At 31.8% G+C, this 21,967-nt stretch overlaps 1 protein-coding gene and 1 long non-coding RNA gene across 3 annotated transcripts in view; one reads left to right on the top strand and one right to left on the bottom strand.

Annotated features, from left to right (window-relative positions):
- LOC129950878 (SPARC-related modular calcium-binding protein 2) overlaps positions 1-16,872 on the bottom strand; it is a 56,784-nt gene extending 39,912 nt beyond the window's left edge. Inside the window, exon 1 of one of the 2 annotated variants that reach the window (XM_056062806.1) lies at positions 16,609-16,872. In XM_056062806.1, coding sequence (XP_055918781.1) covers positions 16,609-16,695 — 87 coding nt within the window. In that variant the 5' untranslated portion in view covers positions 16,696-16,872. The remainder of the gene's footprint in view (positions 1-16,608) is intronic. The other variant, XM_056062807.1, reaches the window with a different exon arrangement.
- On the top strand, positions 13,850-14,445 carry LOC129950879 (uncharacterized). Its single transcript, XR_008782110.1, has 2 exons — positions 13,850-14,127; positions 14,189-14,445. It is a non-coding gene; the product is annotated as an uncharacterized LOC129950879 (long non-coding RNA).
- Positions 16,873-21,967: the final 5,095 nt, after the last annotated feature.

Here is a 21,967-nt window from a genome sequence, read left to right as displayed (position 1 = left end):
CTGAGATATTCGTACTTAAAGTTAATAGGAAAAAGAGCTATTCTCTTTTTCTCATATTGCGAGAAAAAAATTTTAATATCTAACGAAGGTATCTTTGTAAGATTCAAATCATGAGCTTAAATATTTTTCTACATTGTACATGTTTTGAGATCTTCTGATAATTTAAGTTCTAAATAATTTTTATTCAGCCTTTTGTAGGCAAATATTTTAAGGAAATCAGTGATGATAAATACTTTTTTCGGTATCAATGCACGTTTACCAATACACAAATCTTGACATATATTTTAGACCAAAGCACTTGATTCTACGACTTCTTGATGGGTGGCGTTTGGTCTTTTCGCCCAAAAGCATATCGCCCAAAAAAATGTCATAAGCGCACAAACAATCAAATTAACATTTTGTGGTTCTGTAATTTGGGAAATATTAATGGACCTTCGTTTGTGTTTAATGATATTATAAATAAAAATAATCGTTCTGTCTTATTACCCAGTAAAATAACGCAACAAAATATCTCTATATCCCAAAAACTTGTTCAGAAGAAAATGCCACAAAGCTTATAATCAATGTCATATTGAACAAATCAATTTTAAAATATCATAACGCACAAATTCCTAACTGAGATATCGTTCTAAAGATGTCATGTGTTTTAACATTTAGGCATTCTGACAAATTGTGTATTTATTTTGGTCATTACCACATTTCGAGATTTAAATTTTATCCCAAACGCAAACCTTAAATGTATGGAGGGGCGTGTTGCCCTTTGCAAGCCCCTGCTTGGACTGCTATAGAATTTGAAGTAGGTGTAAGGTTGTGTGTATGGAAAGTTGAAATCCAGATTCTTAAAATACAAAGAAACCGAACTTCACTACTACTCCAAATCCTATTGCAAGCCCAAGTAGGGGGTCGCAGAAGTGCAGCATGCCATCGCCCTATACTATATATAGCTCAGTGTTTAGAAGCGTCTCAAAACCAAACTATCCAAAATGTTTGCTGAATAAAAAATGTTCGGCGTTATGATATTGAAAGTTGGTTTGTAGTGATATGACATTTCATTCGGGATTTGTGACGTTTTCTTAGTGATACTTTGTACGATGTTTGTCTTTTTGGGCTTTATGTCATTTTATAATTGGATTTATATCTCGTTGACAAGATAATTGGAGATTTGGGCCTTGTTTTAAGGGCCTTGCACATGAGAGCGAACAACGAAAGAACAAATGGACGAACAAACTTGATTTTACACATTTCAAAAAGTCAATTTCAAACAAAAACACATCTAAATTATGAGAAACTAACAGACACTAATTTGCAATTTTGCTATCTAAAACAGGAACATTTTGTAAAAACAGTTTGGTAGTAACGAATTGCAGTGTGGTTGTGGTTGTGGAACTGTCAAACTTTATTCGCGTTCCACATACCATCCACACTGCAACGAATAAATTATTCGCGCGCAAAATAACCTCAAAATGATACCACTCTTGTTTTTTTTTAAAGATCATGGCTGAAGAAAATATGGAGAAAAGGATAACTCAATTCGGCGCTAAATAAAGCCCATTTGAAATAAAAGTCAAAATATGCGAACATCCACAATTCGCAGTTCGTAGCTCATGTGCTCATGTCCCATAGGAAGTTATTGTAATGGGTCCGATTTTTCAAATTGAAAATTTTGACATTTCTCGACGTTTCAAGGTCCCTAGAGTCGAAATAAAAGATTTTTAGAAAGATGTCTGTGCGTGCGTGTGTACGTACGTTCGTACGTCCATACGTCCGTACGTTCGCGAAGTTTTTTTCGTTGTCCATAGCTCAAGAACCAAAAGATATATCGATTTCAAATAAATTTTGTTATACAGATAAAAAGGAAGAAAGATGCAGCAAGGGCTCTCAAGAAAATTGCGTGGGTGGTTTTTTTACCATAGCAGTTTGAAAAAAGGTAAACATTTTGGTTAACCCTAAATATCTTACGAACCAAAAACGCTAGAGACTTGAATTAAATTTTATGTAATATATTGTAACGTGATTTCAAAAAAATATATTTTTTTTTTTGAAAAAGTCCATTTAACGGTTTTTTATGAATCAAAAAAACTAAAAACTAAAATTGTCACCTCCAAAATTTTACAACTAAAATATGATTTCATCTTCAAAACAATTTTGTGCAACGAAGAATAATGTTTTTGACATGTGATACAATTGACATGTTTTTTTATAAAAAATAAAAATCTAAAAAAAACATTACTCAAAGTTAGCAAAAATTGATTTTCGACTCAAATATCTTTTCAATACTTTTAGATATTGGCTTTAATTTACTTTTATCTTTTAAAAAATATTGTTTTCAACATTCAGTAAAATTTTGAAAAAAATCGAGTTGACAGTGTTTTTACACAAAAATTAAAAACGGAAAAAAAAATTAACAAAAGTTGGTAAAAAATGATTTTCGACTCAAATATCATTTTAAAATTTTTATATATTTTGTTTAAACTATTTTTATCTTTCAAGAAATATTGATGTTAACATTCAGTAAAATTTTGAAAAAAATCGAATTGACAGTTTTTGTACAAAAAATTAACAATAGTTGGTAAAAATTGATTTTCGACTCAAATAGCTTTTCAAAAATTAGAAATATTGGCTTGAAACTAATTTTATCTTATAAGAAATATTGTTTTCAACATTCGATTAAATTTTGAAAAAAATCGAATTGACAAAAAATAAAACTCTAAAAAAAAATGCTAAAACTTGGTAAAAATTTACTTTTGACTCAAATAGCTTTTCAAAAATTAAAAATATTGTCTTCAAACTTATTTTATTTCAGGGAAAATATTGTTTTCGATATTCAGTAATTTTTATATAAAAATCCAGCAGTCCGTTTTTTCGTAAAAAATAAAATCAAAAATAGTACGCAAATTTGGTAAAAATTGATACGTGGAAGACAAATCGACAGACGGGATGGGAAGTTATCAATGTGGGTCGCATCCCAGCCTCTTTTTTAGAATGTATTTGGTCGTTACGACTTTCGCTTTGGCTTTTTTGGCGTTAATCGAAAAATAGGATTACTTTACAGAACTTGTGCACGGTTATCTTAAAATCGACAACAAAGAAGAATAAATAAGCTAATACTTAAGAAAAATACAAATACCAATTCACTGTATACAGCTGCTTAGTTCAATATCAAATGTCACAGATTTGCCATTATTTATTTGTAATAAGTACAAACAAATTAAATGACAGCAACTGTCAAATCGATTGTTCTCAATCATTTCAGATCAGTTGGTCCATGAGTCAGTCGTAGATTCTATAAGATCGACAACACTTACTATAATTATTTGTTTATGAGCTGTCAAAGGATTAAAGTTTAACTCAAGGCTAACCTAAAAAGAGGTAGCTTTAGTTGAATGTTTCGAAATTTATTTTAAGAACGTGGTTTGATTTTAGATCTGGTAATTTTTTAAATTTGGCAAAGAACACTTCTCTTGTTTCTAATAGATCTCTTTTACTTTTAAAGCCTGAAATAATTGCAACAAAATTACGTTTTAGAAGAACACAAGAAGAATGTTTACCCATAATTTTTATAAACGAAATCACTTTGTGTTGTCATTGATTTTTAATTTCTATACAGCCTTTAAGCACCACAAGAGCTAGTTCATACAACATAGTTGTGAATTATGTTAAAAACTGAGCGACCGGCGAGTTGTTAAACCCTGACTTATCAACAAGAAATCTTTTAAACATTTATTATTGTAAACCAGTGTACTTGTAGCTTTATAGCCTGTGCCGTATGTATACAAGTAGATATCTGTATTCACAGCCATCAAACTAGACACTTGTTACATAAATGGCAGCAGTTGAGACATTTTTCTAAGTGGATAAGACTGACATTAGAAGATAAAGCAAAAATCAAAACTGTCTTTGACAGCGACTTTCAAGGTGTATTAATACACCATCAAGTAAGAACTTAAATCTAGCACAAACTTCTATAATAAGACGCATATAAACAAAATAAAATCAAATCAAATCCATGGCCTTTTGCTGAGCCCGAGTGCATTGACAACAATCATATACTATAAGTGCACAACGCAACGTGACGTTGGACATTTGTCATTTTATAATATTTTCCAAGAACAAAATAACCACATACTCCTCTACAAAAATATCTTACTGGACTACGTCTCCTGTTTAACTACATACATATGTATATACGAGTATTATCCTACTATTTCGAGCCATACGACACTGATGGTATAATTTATTGACAAAATCATTGACGAATGCGGAATTTAAAACCAAATCAAGTGATTGGCATCTCTGTGCGCATGCTGAAATTTTAATTGACATTTTTCGATATTCCAATGTATATCGAGTAAATCTATTTGTGCATTATATATGGACATTCAATAAGAAGGAGTGGCTAGGTGTGTGGTAAGCGATATTATGCCTAAGTTTATACTCTCGTAAAAAACTTTTGTTACACGAGTTTAAGTTTATGACCATTTTGATGACACTTGCATTCTATAGACTGGACTAATGATGGTCTGGTCTGGATGGTTTTTTAAAAGAGTCTATGGGATTTCGTATGCAAAGTCGTGAATTGGTAAATCCTGAGAACCAAAAGGTATTTACATCCTATTCGGTTAATTTTTATTATTTTTGCATTTAGCTTCTTAAGGCTAAATGTATTTTACGGGTTTAATTGTAAAAAGTTATGTTTGTGTGATACTTAAATATGTTTTAATCTTTCCATTTTCTTAGTTCATACATTTATGAAACAACGGACTCGCTATTAACTTTTCATTATTTTTAGTAAAATTAGAGAACTAAGCTCAACTTTATAATTTGACTTAAGAGCGTTGCTGTCTCTATGTTATATGTTATTTTATGAAAAAAAAAATATGCGCAAGTCCTATTGGATTTACTTTTAAAACAAACTTCCTCTGTGTGCCTCGGGGCTCTGTTTTACTCCCAACTCTTTTTTCGATAGTTTTCAGCAAAAAAAATGTGTATTGATTTATTATTTTTGATCTTCGAATCTTAACTTAAACCAACAAATTAGACTTGATCATGACATCTAGAAATTAAAAATGTGTACCGGTTTTTTTAAGGGCGAATCCAGAATTCTGATTGACACTTAAAAATGATTTTTCTTGCCTAAAAATGTTTTTTATAAACACAAAATTCAAAGAATTACGCTACATTTATGTACATATTTCAAGTTCAAAAGTGACAACTTTAGTTATTAGATTATTTTAGAACAGTGTTGATCAGCAAGATATGATCTAACTATTTAATTTCGACGATTCTCTACATATGAAAGCATTCCAAGAATATTAAAATAGTATAAAATAATAGAAAAATTAAATAAAAACAAAATAGGGTTATCAAAAAAGTGGGAAAGAAACTTTAGTGTGGCACTCACAAATTACACATTGCATAATCTCATTCCACTTCAGTGCTCAAGAGATTCAAAGCTTTTACGTATATAAAATAAATAAATAAGAAACGTAAATTTTGTTTTTTAAATTCGCTATTAGTTTACGAAAGTTTCACTTAAGCTGTTTTTGGTCTGAGACATTTATATTCTTGTTTAAATCTCAGTTCTAGCGCATTCAAAGCAAATTCACTTCAAAATGAAGATTTCTTTAATTTTTAAAGATCTTAAAAGTTTTTGCATTTAATAGAAAACCAATTTTGAATCAGAACAAAAAACACTTTAAGAAAGCCTTTCACTATATCTGTGGTTAAAAAAAAGAAATAATATGAAATTTGTGATCTCTTATTCAAGGTTACTTCTTTTGAAAACAATTTAAAGCATTACTAAAGTTTTTCCAAATTATAAATTGTGTGAAAACAAAGATTTTCGTTGTTTTTTACAGCAAACCGCTTTTTGATGAATATCGTTAAATTACTAACAAATCTTTAGATACAAACTTTACTTAAACAATTTAATTGTATAAGTTTTGTAAAACTTAAACTAGGTTGTTCAAAAATATTAATTAGCATTTTAAACTTTTTATATAATCCTTTGACGAACAAATTTCGCCCGCCCCCAAATTTACCATATTTTTCAAAGTTCATGCCTACTTAGGTACGTTCTAATTTCAATTACGAATAGCATCAAATTGGTTGGAATTAACGGAAATAATAATTGTTGGTTTGTGAAGTGAACCAAAAAAAAGTGTTAATCATCAAATCAATCTCATGGGTATCTTCCAGTTTAGTTGAAATGGATGGATATTGGATAGATAATAATTATACATGTGAGTAGATTCCGAACAGAATCATACAAATCGATATTGACAACGACATGTTAGTAACTGATAATACGAACGATTAAGTGTTAAAAAAAATTTAGCAAGAAGATCTATTACCTTGTATGAAAATAATTTAGAGATAAGTAAAAGTATTTGAAATTTGTCTTAAAAAAAAAACTATGTGTTTTCAAAGGTTTACATTAAATACTCTATATTGTTTTTCTTTATACACTGCCAGTCACTAGGATGAGGCCACATATTTTTCAACAGATTTTCGTTCTTTATACCTGCTGGAAATTTCGTACCAATAAAAATTTACTACATTTGAGTAGGTAGATATTTTCTTTAAAAAAAGTAATAAAATTAAAGGGTTAAATAGAAAAAACAGTTGGAATTTCCCTACATTAATTAAAGAGCTACTTAAAAACAGTATGAAAAAGTGCGTCACTTGGATGAGGCCACATGAAAAATCTTATAAAATATCAAAAAAATGAAAGAAATGTTTACAGTTTTTGGTTTTCAAACATTTTTTATTAAGTTTTTCTCAATTAATAATGCCCCCCATTTTTCGATATGACCTCTTTTAGACAGTTTGGAATGGAATCATAAAGTTTTTTTAAATAGTCAAGTGAAATCTCGTCCCAGGCATCACGGATAGCTTCAATTAAGAAGTCCTTGTCTTCAAATTGTCTACCGCCTTCATAAACTTTTCGAGATAGCCATGCCCATACGTTTTCGATTATTTTCAAGTCCGGTGAATAGGATGGCCATGGCAAAAGCTCTACGTTTTCTGATAAAATCCAGCTTTTGACAAGCCTGGAAGTGTGGATGGGGGCATTGTCTTGTTGGAAAATCCAAGGCAGAGGTCCAAAATGAGCGTTCCAACAAGTATTTGTAGCTGTTTCCATTCATTGTTAGAGAAAGAAACTCCAATTCGATTTTGCCATAGTAAGTGATAGCTCCCCACACCATAACACCTGATGTACGGCTGTGATATCTTCCCAAAATTAGTTCCTCTTTTCTTAAATCATGGAAATAAAAGTTGTAACCATCGGGGCGTCAAGGCTAAACTTTTTTATCCGAAAAGACGAAGCATTTCCATTGACTGCTCCATGTTCTGTTGCAAAGTTCATTCGCAGCTCCTTGTGTACTTGCTTTAGAACAGGTTTCTTTTTGAGTTTTCTTCTCTGGATAGTACCATCTTTTCTTATTATCCTTCGGACTGTCGAAATTATGGCTGATACTCCGCTTTTGGACCTTATTTTAGTAGCTGATTGAGAAGAACTTGAAGCAATACGTAAAATTAACCGCTTTTCTCGGGATGTTGTTGCTTGGGCTGTGCGTCCTTTTTGGATTTTTCCATAGTTTTGAGGATCAGCAAGATAGTTGTTTACAACTTCCTTGCTATTTCTCGGCTTGAGAGTCCCATTTCCTTGAAAGCATCGATTTGTCCTCTTTCTGCTACTGTCAACGTCTTTCCGGAACCCATTTGTAGTTGAAATTTAATAAAAATAGTTATTTGTAAAAAAATTTTGAAAAAAATTGCTGATCTGAACTTCTACAACGAAATATTCGCAATGGCCTAATCCTAGTGACTCACTTTTTTATATCCTTTTTAGGTAGCTCATTCATTAATGTAGGGAAATTCCAACTGTCTTTTCTAATTAACCCTATAATTGTATCACTTTACTGTACTCTCATGTAGTAAAATTTTCCGGGTTAAACAAATTCCACCAGGAACCGAAATCGGTTGAAAAATATGTGGCCTCATTCTAGTGATTGGCAGTGTATTAAAATAATACCACAATGTTTCAATACAGTTAGTTTGCATTCAATGAAATAGTTTCTTTTTGCGAACTAGCTTTCCTTGCTTTCTGAGCAGCAAAATAACTTATAATTGCCAGGCTCTGGGAATACAAAATTGACTTCATAAATGTGTTTCAGATGAATTATTTCTTCTTTTAACTCTTGAGACACATGCGAGTTATACTTTTGGATGAACCTTGTAGCGGAGTTTTTAATCTCAAATTTGTCCATTGTTGAAAACTGTTATAAAAATGAAAGTGTAACATTAAAATTTGTCACCTACATATCTAACTGACAACAAATTCCAGATGTAATTGAATCAACTATGATGCACATAAAAGGGGTTTCTCTTGAAATTTATTTCTTCGTCTGTTCCAATTTGCTCTCCGGCTCCTCGATTTTATCCAAAATGTATCTTATTGCCTTTTTCGGTTCGATGGGAACGATTCTTAAACACGCCCTTTACATCTCTTCGAGCTTCAGCAGTTAAATTAATATCACTTAAGGCCTCTTATGATGTTCTAAGGTTTTTCAGATGATTTGCAAATGGTTTCACTGCCTCAATTCTAGCTGACCATCTTGTATCGGAAAGTTTGTGAAGGGATCCGGGCACATTTAAAAATTTCCCAACGTTAGGCACTGCTGCTAAACAAGTTCAAACACTTTTGAACAACACCAAAAAATCTGATTGCGGCTGTACAGCAAGTTAAGGCTGTGAACTTCACATGGTGAATACACGGCGTTCGGATTTTTGTTTAAAATATGACTTTGAGTACCATTATACTGTCCTTTGATATTGCTTCCATTTTGAAAGCTTTTGCGCAACAGTCTTCTAAAGGGATTCCGTTCTTTACCAATGTTTCGCAGATCATATATTTTCTTCCAAGCGCAGATATCGCAAAATAACCCTTAATGAATGAATAAAAATTCATTAAGGACAAATAAAAAATCTTTCCTTAAATGCACATAAAAGTATTTTCCTAACTATATGCATATAATTATGATGTGATGTATGGTTTAATATACACACTTTGAAGTGATTTGATATTCTTTAAATCTTCAGTAAACAACTCATTCAAAATATTAATTTATTAATATTACGGAAACCACAATTGAAAAACGTTTGTGTGGGATTTTCCGGTCCCCCGAAGCAAAGATTTCGATGCCAGCAGAAACAAAAAAGAAAAGACACTTTATAAATACAGAAACCGAAATAAATTTTTGTGTTTTGTTTTAAGTTGCCGGGCCCCTTACTTTGACTTTAAAATCAAAACAAAATAAATTTGAAATGTACCTTAAATTAAACAAGAAAAGCGAAATAATTTATCATCACTTTTTTCAATAGTTCAGAATTGCCAAATTTGTCAATAAATTTTAACAAAAATTTGTAGATAACGTGCTAAATGTTAGTTTAGAATTTAAGACAACACCGAAGTCTAAAATTAAGAAGATGAAATGCTTGACTGTTATCAGTCGAATTGTTTGTTCCTGAGCTACCAATTATTTTTAATAAATATGATTTAAAATCATGAAAAATAAAATTTTTATTTTTAAAATTATGAAATGAAAATAAAAATAAAAATAAACCAGCATGGTGTTCAAATATGCGTTTCGTCCCGGTGCAATGGTTGGGCTCATCAGAAGATGACCATTGCACTTTGTCTTGACGCATATTTTCTCGAATAAATCGAGATTCCATATAATATGAGCTACATACAGCTTTATTCGAGATTTATTCGAGAAAATATGCGTCAAGACAAAGTGCAATGGTCATCTTCTGATGAGCCCAACCATTGCACCGGGACGAAACGCATATTTGAACACCATGCTGGTTTATTTTTATTTTTATTTTCATTTCATGATTTTAAAAATAAAAATTTTATTTTTCATGATTTTAAATCATATTTATTAAAAATCTAAAATTAACTATGGAAAAAGTTAGTTAAAAAAATGATCATGCAATAGTAAAGTGACATTTAACAAAAATCTACTACAATAGGTAAAATGACCACCAATTGTCGCAAACTTGGGCTTTTTCGTATCAGTTTTGACAGATAACTTGCCCAACAACAACAGACGGTTTGAAAAAATTGTGTTTATCTGTATATTAATTTCTGGCATCTGTGGGGATGGATTCCCTGAACATTTGTTGCCTAAATACATAAATGGCGTATTTTAAAGCGTGTGGGTTTCAAGAAAAAGTAAAAAGCATATAAGAGTTATGGTTAAGAAATAAGCTGTATTATAAAGTTTCGCCGTTTATTAAAATAAATGAGAAAGGCATAATTTTGTACCACTTTTTGCAGCAATTGGGGCCGAATGACAGCTCAATTATTCTCTTCCAAGGCATAAACCCCCTTCGGGCTTATCTGCGTAATAAGTAACTTAACATAAGGCCACAAAAAAATACCCAGCGGTGTTAAAGCGCATGATCTTGGAAGCCACGCCATCTACAGGCCTACGAAGCGAGATAATGTTTCCTTCAAAAATTTGATGCGTCTCGCGAATTAAACACCCGTCACATCTATCATCGAAATCAGTTTATAAAACCACAACCCAAACCAAGATCTGCCTATTAATTATCAATATCAGTAGTTTTCAAGAATGATAAAATAAAAATCCAATAACACTACTCATACAAAATTTCTCTTTACAAATTGGAACAAAACAACAATAAAAAAAATAACAAAAATGAAAACAAAAAATAAATTATCCTTCTCTTCCATAACCAAATAAATTATTCTGTCAAGCATTCGAAAGAAGATACAATAAAAAAGAACTATTTTCAATCAAAATTGATTCAACCAGAAAGAAAAATTAATCTCAAAAACAACCCATCATCATCAAAAAACACACCTGTGCACTCGACGATAAAAGCAGAAACACTGAAAACCCTCAACATAATGGCAAAGACCACTTAAGAAACCAAAAAAAGAAACAGGAATATCCGAAGGTTCAAAAAAATCAACTGAAGCCACGATGTCTACGAAATTTCTTAAATTTTTTTACCAAAGAATCACCGCACGAATTTAAAATAAAAAATAAAATTTAAAAAAAATGAACCGGATAAAGTGCCCTTGTTCAAAATCTTATGAATAACAAAAAAAAGTGACAACAAAATCCCAGAAGAATCGAAAGCGAACAAAAAGTATCTGAAGAACCACTTGAGAACAGAATGATGACCTGTGACCAAGAAAATTCCATTTAAATCCTAAATAGGTAAAGATGAACAAACACCGACAGTAATAATTAAGGTGAGAGATCTAAACCGAGGAGGCTGACAGAGTCCAACAAAGTAAAAGAACATGGAGACCATCAGGCTAGAACAGCAGAAAGTGAAGAAGAGAAGGCACCTTTTACGTATGTACATATGCTTAGACAGAAACCAGAAACCGGCAAAATCCTCAACACTTTTATAAAAAAGACTTCCAGTTGTTCGACAAACTAAACGTGGATCTGGGTATACCTTCTCCTCGTGGTTGTTGGTAGGAAGGTATAAGAGACAGCGCGGTGGAACTCCTCCATGTTTTAGTGCAGAGGCAGACATAGGGAGCCCATGCTGCCCAGCCACAAGGTCTGCCACTGCCATGTCGCTGCTGGTCGATGCCAATTGTCGACTATGGGCCGATGCTGGTGAGAACCTGAGAATCACTTGGGAATTCCGTTTCTTCTCACCACAAAGCACACACCTCTGCTCAGGATCATTTAACAATATGGAAGAGTTGAGACAGAGGTGGAGGCAGAGGAGGAGGCAAAGGGAGAATATACATATATGTCTGTGCTATAAATGTTTTCGGACATTCGACTCCGTAAAGTCTTGAAAGTCCGATTTTTTAGATTTATCTTTCCCGGCTGCTCGTTGGCCGCATTGGTTCGGTGCGAAGCGCGGTGTGGTGGCGTTGATCATTCGACGAGTTGTACGAAAGGAACGTGGTGTTCACAAGCAGCAGCATGGTCATTTGATATGGAATACCATGCTCGTCGTATATTGGTTGAATGAATGGCATGGCATGGATGGCGTGGTGCGATGCAGAGAAGTTGAAGCATATGTTGCTGCACCTGAGAACTATCGTCTTGTGAGGAATGTGCACAGATGTTTTTCCGATCGAATTTATGGATGTTTTATGGATTATTAACCAAAAAGTATTGAATTCGAATTTATCAGATTTTACTGCGATCGCGATGGAAGCGGCCGCACCAGTCATTGCTGGGAGTGGAAGGTGAGGTGTTAGGAAAAGGGGAATATTTGCTTTAAGATGTGACAGCAAAGTGATAAAAATCTCATTAGTTTATTTTTTCTTTTCCTTTTTCGTGCAAAAGGTAAATAGGTACGTGTATTTTGGGTGTGGGAACGGGAAGATCTTCGAAATTTTTGTTTGTTATTTTGCATCATTCGTGGCTAATTATATGAAGTGTTTGGGGTTTGATATAAATCTTTACCTGTCAAAGGTTCCACAGTCGAAAGTGGGAACTTATAAAAACGCACAAATTTTAACAAAAATGAAATAAGAAAAACAAATTGAATGTTAAAATGAATTTACCATTTATCTCCAAACTTTTAGAATGAGTTTAAGACCAGCTAATAACAGAAATAAATATGTCCATAAACATGGATTTTCAAGGCGTTGTCCTCATGTCACTTGTCTCACTCTTTCTACTGCTATTTTAACGGGATATCCTGCTCCCCTTAAGCAATTCTATTATAATACTCGCGCCTATAGGAATGCTCATTATTATTTACTGGTACTCGTACATAGTATTATATTGGTGGAACTATCCTGCACGGAGATTCTTTCTCAAGCCGTACTAACGAATGTTTAATACTATAGCACACTCTGTTTTTCGTTGTCATTGTAATATTCAAGAAATCAAACCCAATGTGCACGGGCAACTCCTTTCAAACCCTCTAGAAATCCCTAATGACACACTTTTTCTTTCACAGCTCAAAATAATGTGTTTCATCAGACCCAAAAGTGAACGAAAATAAATGAAAAATAAAAATTCAAAATTGCACGATTGCAACGTTTTCTGTACAACTACAAATTAAGTGCCGCACTATTATAAAATTTCTAAAATGTATAGTAAGACAGGCATTTTTTTTCCAAAACTTCAAGCATGACTTAAGACCCAACTATAATAGACTCAACCGAGCTTAAGCCAGCTTAACGAACCAATACGCAGCCTTTTATGTCACTAACCATTGGCGTTTTTCTTTTTTAGTTCAGAGCTGAGCTCTGAGAAGAGTCTGATCAAGCAGAGTAGAGTAGATTAGAGTTCTGAGCAGAGTATGTTCAGAGCTCTCTGATTTAATTATGAAACAACTTGAGCACTAAACTGTCATGATTTTAAATGTCATCTGTTTGAAGGCGTTCAAAATTTTCTTTAATCAAATTAATTAATAAAACAGTCATAGAGTTGGCCCATTTGACTCCTGAAATAAATTTGATTCATAAAAATGCTATATGCAATTAATTTTTTCTAAATTATCTTTCCTTCTACACTAAAGCAACTAGCCTCTTCCGCCATTTTTATTGTTTTGACGATAATTTTTTTAATTTCCCGGCTTTCAAATATCAAATTGTTTGTGTTCAGCATATTACTCCGTTTATTTTATTCTGAGCTCACAGAGCGTGCTCTGAACATGTTTAGAACTAAAAAAGAAACACGAATTCGAAGCTCTGAACGATCAGAGCTCAAAAAGAAACACAATTATTTTTTTGACAGTTCGAGCTCTGCTCTGAACTAAAAAAGAAAAACGCCACATAATAGACGTTCTGCTCAGTTTCGTTAAATTTCGCTAACTTTGGGCGTTTTTCTTTTTTAGTTCAGAGCAGAGCTCGAACTGTCAAAAAAATAATTGTGTTTCTTTTTGAGCTCTGAGCGTTCAGAGCTTCAAATTCATGTTTCTTTTTTAGTTCTGAACATGTTCAGAGCGCGCTCTGTGAGCTCAGAATAAAATAACAGAGTAAACGGAGTAAAATGCTGAGCACAAGCAATTTGATATCTGAAAGCCGGGAAATAAAAAAAAAAATCATCATCAAAACAATAAAAATGGCGGAAGAGGCTGGTTGCTCTGGTGTAGAAGGTAAGATAATTTTGGAAAAACTAATTGCATATAGCATTTTTATGAATCAAATTTATGTCAGGCGTCAAATGAATCAACGATATGACTGTTTTTCTGATTAATTTGATTAAGGAGAATTTTGAACGCCTTCAAACTAACATAAAAAAAACTATATACCAAAAAATTGCCGAACGAATCATGACAGTTTAGTGCTCAAGTTGTTTCATAATTAAATCAGAGAGCTCTGAACATACTCTGCTCAGAACTCTACTCTACTCTACTCTGTTCGCTCAGAGTATGCTCAGAGCTCAGCTCTGAACTAAAAAAGAAAAACGCCCTTTATTACGCAAGAGCCATTTAAATAGCTCGAGCTTAGGCAAATGTCAAATTTGCTTAAGTTACTTGAATCCATTATGGTTACTTTTTGGTTTGACGATAACTTCTGATAACTTTTCGTTCGGTTTTGATACTAGCTTACTTTCGGTTAAGTTTATTATAGTTGGGCCATTAAGTGTAATGGATTTGTGAAACCAATGGTGAATGAAACTTAATGAAAGGAACCACAAAATAAATATATTCAAACATAATCCCTAATCTTTAAATGAGAGTTTTACTTTGAAGTCTTTGTATAGTAAAAACGCTTTCAAATTCCGAAAAGTATATAGTTAAAACATTGCAATTAGTTGTATGAACGTTACATTAAAAGGAAATGTAAATGAAATTCTTGAAAAAGGTAAAACAAAACGTAAACAAATAATAGCAACAAAATTTAAAAAATTTCTGTTACACTGATGCAGAAGAAGTTGCTATAATTAAGATGAATATGTTCCGATTACCTATAATCTACATTTTTTAAGACGTCGCCATTTTGAACTTCTATTTCTATCCCACGAATGTGATTTCATTATTTTGCATCCTCTTTGTCTGCAGATTTCAAATAAAAAACAAAAAGGATCTATCAACCATAAAAGACATATTATTTCAATTAACTTTTTTTAAATTAACTTTAATGCCACAAATGTCTACAAGAACATATTTTAATAGACATATATTTGGTTTTTAAAGGTTAAGTTAATCGACAAGTCACTTAAAATTAGTCAAACTCAATTTATATAGCTAGTTTTTCACAAATAAATGATTAAAAATTGCATCTTTAAATTATTCAATTTTATACACTCAATAATTATTAAATGTAAGAAATTAATTCATATTTAATTTCATATTGAAATAGCACTTGCACGATTTCTATAATTTTATAGGAAAAAGCATTTATATTCGTATTTTATAGATAATTAACAAGAGATATTTTCTAAATATGAATACCGTAAATATATTTCGTTATCAATATTTTGGATGCCTCGTCACTTATAACCATTGCTTATAGAAATTCTGTACATCAGGTCAATCGTCTTCTTTAAAGAATTTTTACTTTTTTTTTCAATATTATAATATATGTACGACACAGCGTGGCGCCACAAAATTTAATCAAAGGCATAAAGTTCAAAGTAATTATTTTATATATTTCAAATATAATTTTGGCATAAATATTTGACGTCATAAAGGGCATGTTGTGGACGCATCTCGTACAATTGTACAAATTATAAAATGTAGAAGTTGTTGATCAAATTGAAAGTTTTATTTTTTATTGGTCTATTACTAGGAAGAGAATATCAATCTACTTCAAGAACCTTCAAACTCTGTTAGTGAAGTTCATGCTTATACATATGTGCAATAATGCATATACAAAGATGTGAGATGATGAAGTGAAGCACCTCTGAGTCGTCAGAGCATGTCAAAAAGAGTCTCTTCTGAACGTCGTCGTCGTCTGAACGTTTCTTTCTGAAACACATTTGAACAATAAGCTGTCACAAATAGACATTTGTGATTTTTGACAACACAAAATTTCTTTAGACTCGGAATTCAATGTTATGATTATTAATTAAGTACATAATGTGCTGACATACATATTGTCATAAATAAATAAAATGTTCAAATAGTTTTTCAACACAAAGCGAAATGTCTGTCAGAGCAACAAGAGCATTTCAGATGGCTTGTGTTCAGCTTCTTACTGTCGGTCTTTTTCCGAGCTTGTTGGCCGCTTTGAACATTAAAAGAAACACAAGAACATTTTTGACAGCTTGATAGATCAGACCTTGAAAAGAATGGCACCTTATAACGTAAATTCAAATAGAACAATTGTCAAAATTAACAGAGCTGACATGCTGACTTTTTATGTGAGTAACATAAGATGGAAAATATGTAAACATATACAAAAAGTCCAAGTTTTTGCTGAATAATTTATGAGTGGAAAGAATTTTATTCATCCGCCAAATGATGATTATACTTTAGCAACACTTTAAATATTTTATTAGGCATGACCAAATTATGATTTTTATTGTTTATGTCTTATAAAGCTTGTCAAATCAATGACAAACATAATATTTGAATATAAAACGACTCGTTAACACAAATTATATAACGATTACAATTTAACGAACTTACCGTAGGTTCTTGTTTATCCTTGGCAGGTGTCGCTGTAAGTCCCGTGATTATCAACAACAGCAAAGTGAAGCAACTTCTTAGTATCATATTTAAATATGTTTTGTTTTTATTTATACCAACAATAACAAATAATCACTTAACGAACCTTATATTATTTAAAATATATCTACAACCGTTTGATAATAATAATACTAAAACAAAGATTTATAGAATATATTTTTAAGGTAAATTTAAATAATCACTTTATAAGGTATTTTTGAATATAGGTATTTTTGTTTTATGTTTTTATTTTTTTAATTTAATTTTTATTTTTTTTTAATCAAATTTTTGAAACTGATCAGAGCGCGAATACACTTAAACACAAGCCAACAAAAGTCACAAATTTAAATCAAATAACTAGACGGCTGACCTTTTCTTTTATTTTTATTCACACTATCGGTATTTTGTTTGTTAAACATTTATGTTGTTGTTGCTGCTGTTTTGTTGATATAGTCAGTAGTATAATTAATCTTTTGTGAGGAATTTCATCTGCTTTTATTTTGACTTAGGTGAAAGGTGTGTGGTATGTGTTGATGCGGATCTGGAAAAAAAAGAAGATATAACCAAAAGTTGTAGGTATGTTAATAATATGACAGATATGTATATATGTATACTATAATGAATGACGTTAAAGTTAGTAAATATAAAGCCGGAGGAATTCAATAGATCAGATCGAATCAAAGCTCGTTATTGAAATTGGGGTTTTTTTGGAATGTCATATCCGGATTGATGTGCTCAATTTTTGGAACTCCGATGCATTTTTTGTTTACAAATATTTTGGGGCCGACCGTGGAAAAAAGTTAAATTTATGGAATTTTTATTATTAAGTTCAAGTTCGGAAAGTAAAATTAGAAAAAAACATCATTAAAATTTACTAAAATTAAAAATGCCATTTGAAGGTTGAAAATCCTTAAGCAGCAACCTTTGCAATACTATTTATTAGACAAAATCTAATAATTATCTTTAAAAACTGTTTAGCTCTTTTTTGATATTTTTTTTAGGGTAACTCTTCGCAGACTGGTCTTATAGGCTAAGATGTTTGTTTTTCTTTTATTTTTGATATTAAAAAGGAGTATTTTCTAAATATATATAAAATAACGTGTATTTTATCACAAAAATAAAGGTACACAAAGTTGTATAATGATCAATCAAATTAACATCTTGGGTTAACCAAACCTTAACGGCTTTAAAACGATTGTAGTGTATTCAAGAATTGGCCTGATAAAAGATACATACAGTATTTTAATAATATATGGATTACCGAAAATTCTATTAACGAAACCAAGTGCTTCTTAGCGTTTCTTTTTTAATATATGTAATTCATTTTTATACCAATAATTTGTATATCAATAAACGTTAATATTCAGTCTAGTACAACTCCAAGGTAAAAAAAAATGGCTTCTGTATTTTAACGTGACGAATTTAACACAAAGACATAATTTATTTAATTACGTTTGCTCACTGTCTTACATTTATAAAAATTTAAAATCAAACGATTTTTATTACATTATTCCCAAAATAAGTGCTTCTTGTAGCTCTTTAAAATCCTTAATGAAGTTAATAATAATAATAATTTTAAAAAAAATTTAACATCATTTGGTAAGATCAGTAAACAAGAGGCAAATCATTAACAAATAAAATAAACCGCAATGGACCAAGATGACTCCCTTGTGGTACTTACACTAGAATTAACTTTAAATTGACATGAGGGGTTACTTCTGAACATGATGCTATACTATCTATATTTAAGACGAAATCCTCATAACGAAACTTAAGTCCAGTTTTAATGAATTTACTAACAAGAATTTCATGACTTAATTTGTCAAATGCCGTGCTAAAGCCTGTAAAGATTCAATCGACTTGAGTGCGTTTATCTCTTCAAAAAGCTGAGAATGGTTATAAATAAATATTTGTTTTTCACAAACCCATGTTGTTGTTCACACATGCATATCAGAAAAACAAGTAAAAGAAATTATATATAGACAAGAGATTCAAAAAAATTATGAATAGCAGACAATTTCCCTACAGTACGATAATTCTAACTACTAAGTTTTTAGAACCTTTTTAAAGGAATGAATGAATGAATATTTCAAAAGATCTGGGAACTTGTAACATTTCAACACAATTGATGGTATTCCATCAGGACCAGGACTGAAACATTCATTTAAGCTTTAAAATATTGTAGAGACCTTATTTTTATGTGTTAATAGGAATAAGAGATGAGTTGCTTGTAGAAGAAAAATCTTTAAAGCCAGTCTTAAAATAATCTGAACATGTTCAAACTTGATAAAGTATCTCCAAAACATTTGGGGGTTCATTTTTATATCACACTCATTATACGAAATGAATTGCGAGTACAAAAGTGAATACATAAGACTTAAAGTCTTAAAGAAAAGAAATGTTGATATGGACGGTGTGTCAAGGAAAACGCTTAGGTACAAAGAGGACAAACTATAACGTCTGAGTGCACCATAGTGACTCAAACCATCAAAAACTCCCTACATGCAAAGGGATACATAAAACCGAGTGAAATTAGTGCACGAAGATCTTAAGAACAAATTAGATGCAATTATCCCAGAACTGGAAAAAATTAGTGAAAGTGAAGCAAAGCCTAAAGACAGTGCAGATGTTCTTCAGATGCAAAAGTTGAAAAAACTAAGGCTTAAAGTCACCGCCATACTTGGAAGAATTTGAGCAAACTTTCGATGACTTTTCCAAAGAAATATATGAGTACCAACAAAAAATGTTACTTGAGCAACTTCGAAACATCACCGATCTGCATGAAAACTTAAGCTAATGGCAACAATTATACGAGTAACAAGCCAAAAGAAGCGAAACCCGAATCAATACTTCCGAGGCTGAAAATTCCGACTTTCAAAGGAAATTTTACGATCTTTTCTCTACAATACATACACAATAGAAGTAGCTTCAACACATCGGAAAAAATGGAATATTTGAAGACACATCTAGAGGGAGAGCCTCTCCATCTAATCGAACATCTCACATATTCAAGTGAAAACTACAATATTAGGTTTCAATTTTGTAAAACCGTTACAGTTATGAAAGAAAAATTGTATCTATTCATCTAGAAAAGATGTTCAAGGCTGGACAGACAAGTAACATTTTAGCAGCAACGTCGATCAAAAACATTTTTGATGCCATGAAAGAAGGACTGGCAGCACTTAAAAACATGAGTTTCGATACCACATCATGGGACCCAATTATAGTACACATGACGACTAAAATGCTTGATACTGAAAGCAGAAACCTGTTTGAACAAGGGCTAGCTGAACCAAACAAAATGCCAATTCTGAAGACACTTTTGGACTTTTTAGAAAGACGTTACCAAACTTTTGATGGCAAGGACATCCCACAAAGAAGGAGACCAAATCGTTTGATGAACCAAAACATACACTTCCCAACTTTCACATCGATACCAAGAACCTCCAATGCCCCATTTGCAACGAACATGTGATATACACATGTCAAAAATTCTTAAGTGCGACACTAAAAGAAAGATGGTAGCTTTCCAAACAAGCTAAACTCTGCTTGAACTGCTTAGGACATGACAAGCAATTACAATTCTTTAGCAAAAGAAACTCCTACCATTGCAACAAAAAGCATCGTTCGTTTCTACACGTGGATAGAAACCCCCAAAACAAACAACCAGACAAGTTAACCACAGTGAGCAGGACCAAAATGTAATAATTGCAACAGCCATATTACAAATAAACAACGAAGACGGATCACAAGCATCATTGATAACTGAATCAATACCAAAAACACTTAAACTTAAAAGACAAAATGATTCTGTTGAAGTAAGTAGTTTGGGTGAAACAAATGCGGGAACCGCAAAAACATGGTCAATGTCAAAATTAGGCCTCACTTTACCTCAGAATTTAGTCTCGGATTAGAAGGTCTTGTACTTCCGAAACTTACGAGACAACTTCCTTCCAAAACAACAAGTTGCCTTAAAATTGGAAATTTAGATCAGTTAAAACTCGTTTATCCTACCTTTAATGTTCCTGGACCAATTGACATGATAATTGGTGCTGATGCATATGGTGACATATGGACTAGTGACACAGATTTCAGTCGATAAACAAGGTGAAAAATTTTGGGACCTAGAAGAAGTTTCCTAACCAAAAATTCAGAAAAATGAAGGCAAACAATGCGAACAATTTTACAAGGAAACACATTATCGAAAAAGAAATGGAAGATACGTTGTAAAAATCCCATTCAACCAAGAAACAATGCAAACAATGCAACTAGGCGAATCCAAAAATCGAGCAATAGCGAGATTTCGTCAATTAGAAACTCAATTGAACAAGAACCAGAATCTTAAGCTTGAATAAGTAATAAATGAATTTCTTAAGCTGGGAAACATGAAAGAAATTGACTTCAACGATCGGAACCAAGAGAATATTTTCTACATGCCTCATCATGCCGTCATTAAATCTACAAGTACACAAACAAAACTAAGAGTTGTATTCGATGGGTCGGCAAAATGGACCACAGGAGTGAGCCTAAACTAGCTAATGTTAGTTAGTACATTTTTAAATTGTTGCACTGTAAGGATAAGTGGATGTATCCTTCCAGTATGTGTTGAGAGCAACATCTTGAGTAATATGTCTTGACTCTTGAGTCGACTTTTAATATATCATTATAAGGATGGCATTAATTTAAAAATTTGAATTCTCGCATTGGGATAGTATCTAAGAAAACAATCAACTAATATTTCATAAAATCGTAAAAACATTTCATCTAAACAAAAAATTTAAAATAATGTTAATTTCAAATTAAGAGCTAAATAGCTCAATAAAGTTAAATTGTTTGAAGTCTGACTTAATGTTATTTTTGCACAATTTAAAAACATTGCATACACATGAAATTAAGGTTGTCAGGTCCGATATTAAGATTTCCGTCAAGCTTTGAAATATTTTCTTTAGTATAACTGCTTAAGAGATTGTCAGATTAATAAAACCCAACAGTGTGGTTCACATATTTTCACCATTTTTGTATTGAGTTTCAATCGTAAAGTTTTCACTTCTCAAGTTTTCAAAAGATGACAGCTTCAAAATTGACAGCTACTATCGACGTAAGCCGTAATGGAACTTCTTTAAATTATATGTCCTTTTAAAAATCATTAACTTAACGAAAAATTTCTTCAGTATTTAAATGGCTATTCCTTGTCAAAATTAATTCTCAACCTAAATTCTAGTTTATCAATTCCGGCAAAAAATAATTATCGTTTAGCAAATAACTTATTATTATTTCCTAACGCTTGTTTCTGCACGCATCAAGTCCACACACCTAAAAT

Source organism: Eupeodes corollae, chromosome 3 (genome assembly GCF_945859685.1).
Source record: "Eupeodes corollae chromosome 3, idEupCoro1.1, whole genome shotgun sequence".
Classification (NCBI taxonomy): Eukaryota; Metazoa; Arthropoda; class Insecta; order Diptera; family Syrphidae; genus Eupeodes; species Eupeodes corollae.
Note: the sequence above shows the minus strand (reverse complement) of the source record. Positions and strands in the feature narration are given on the sequence as shown.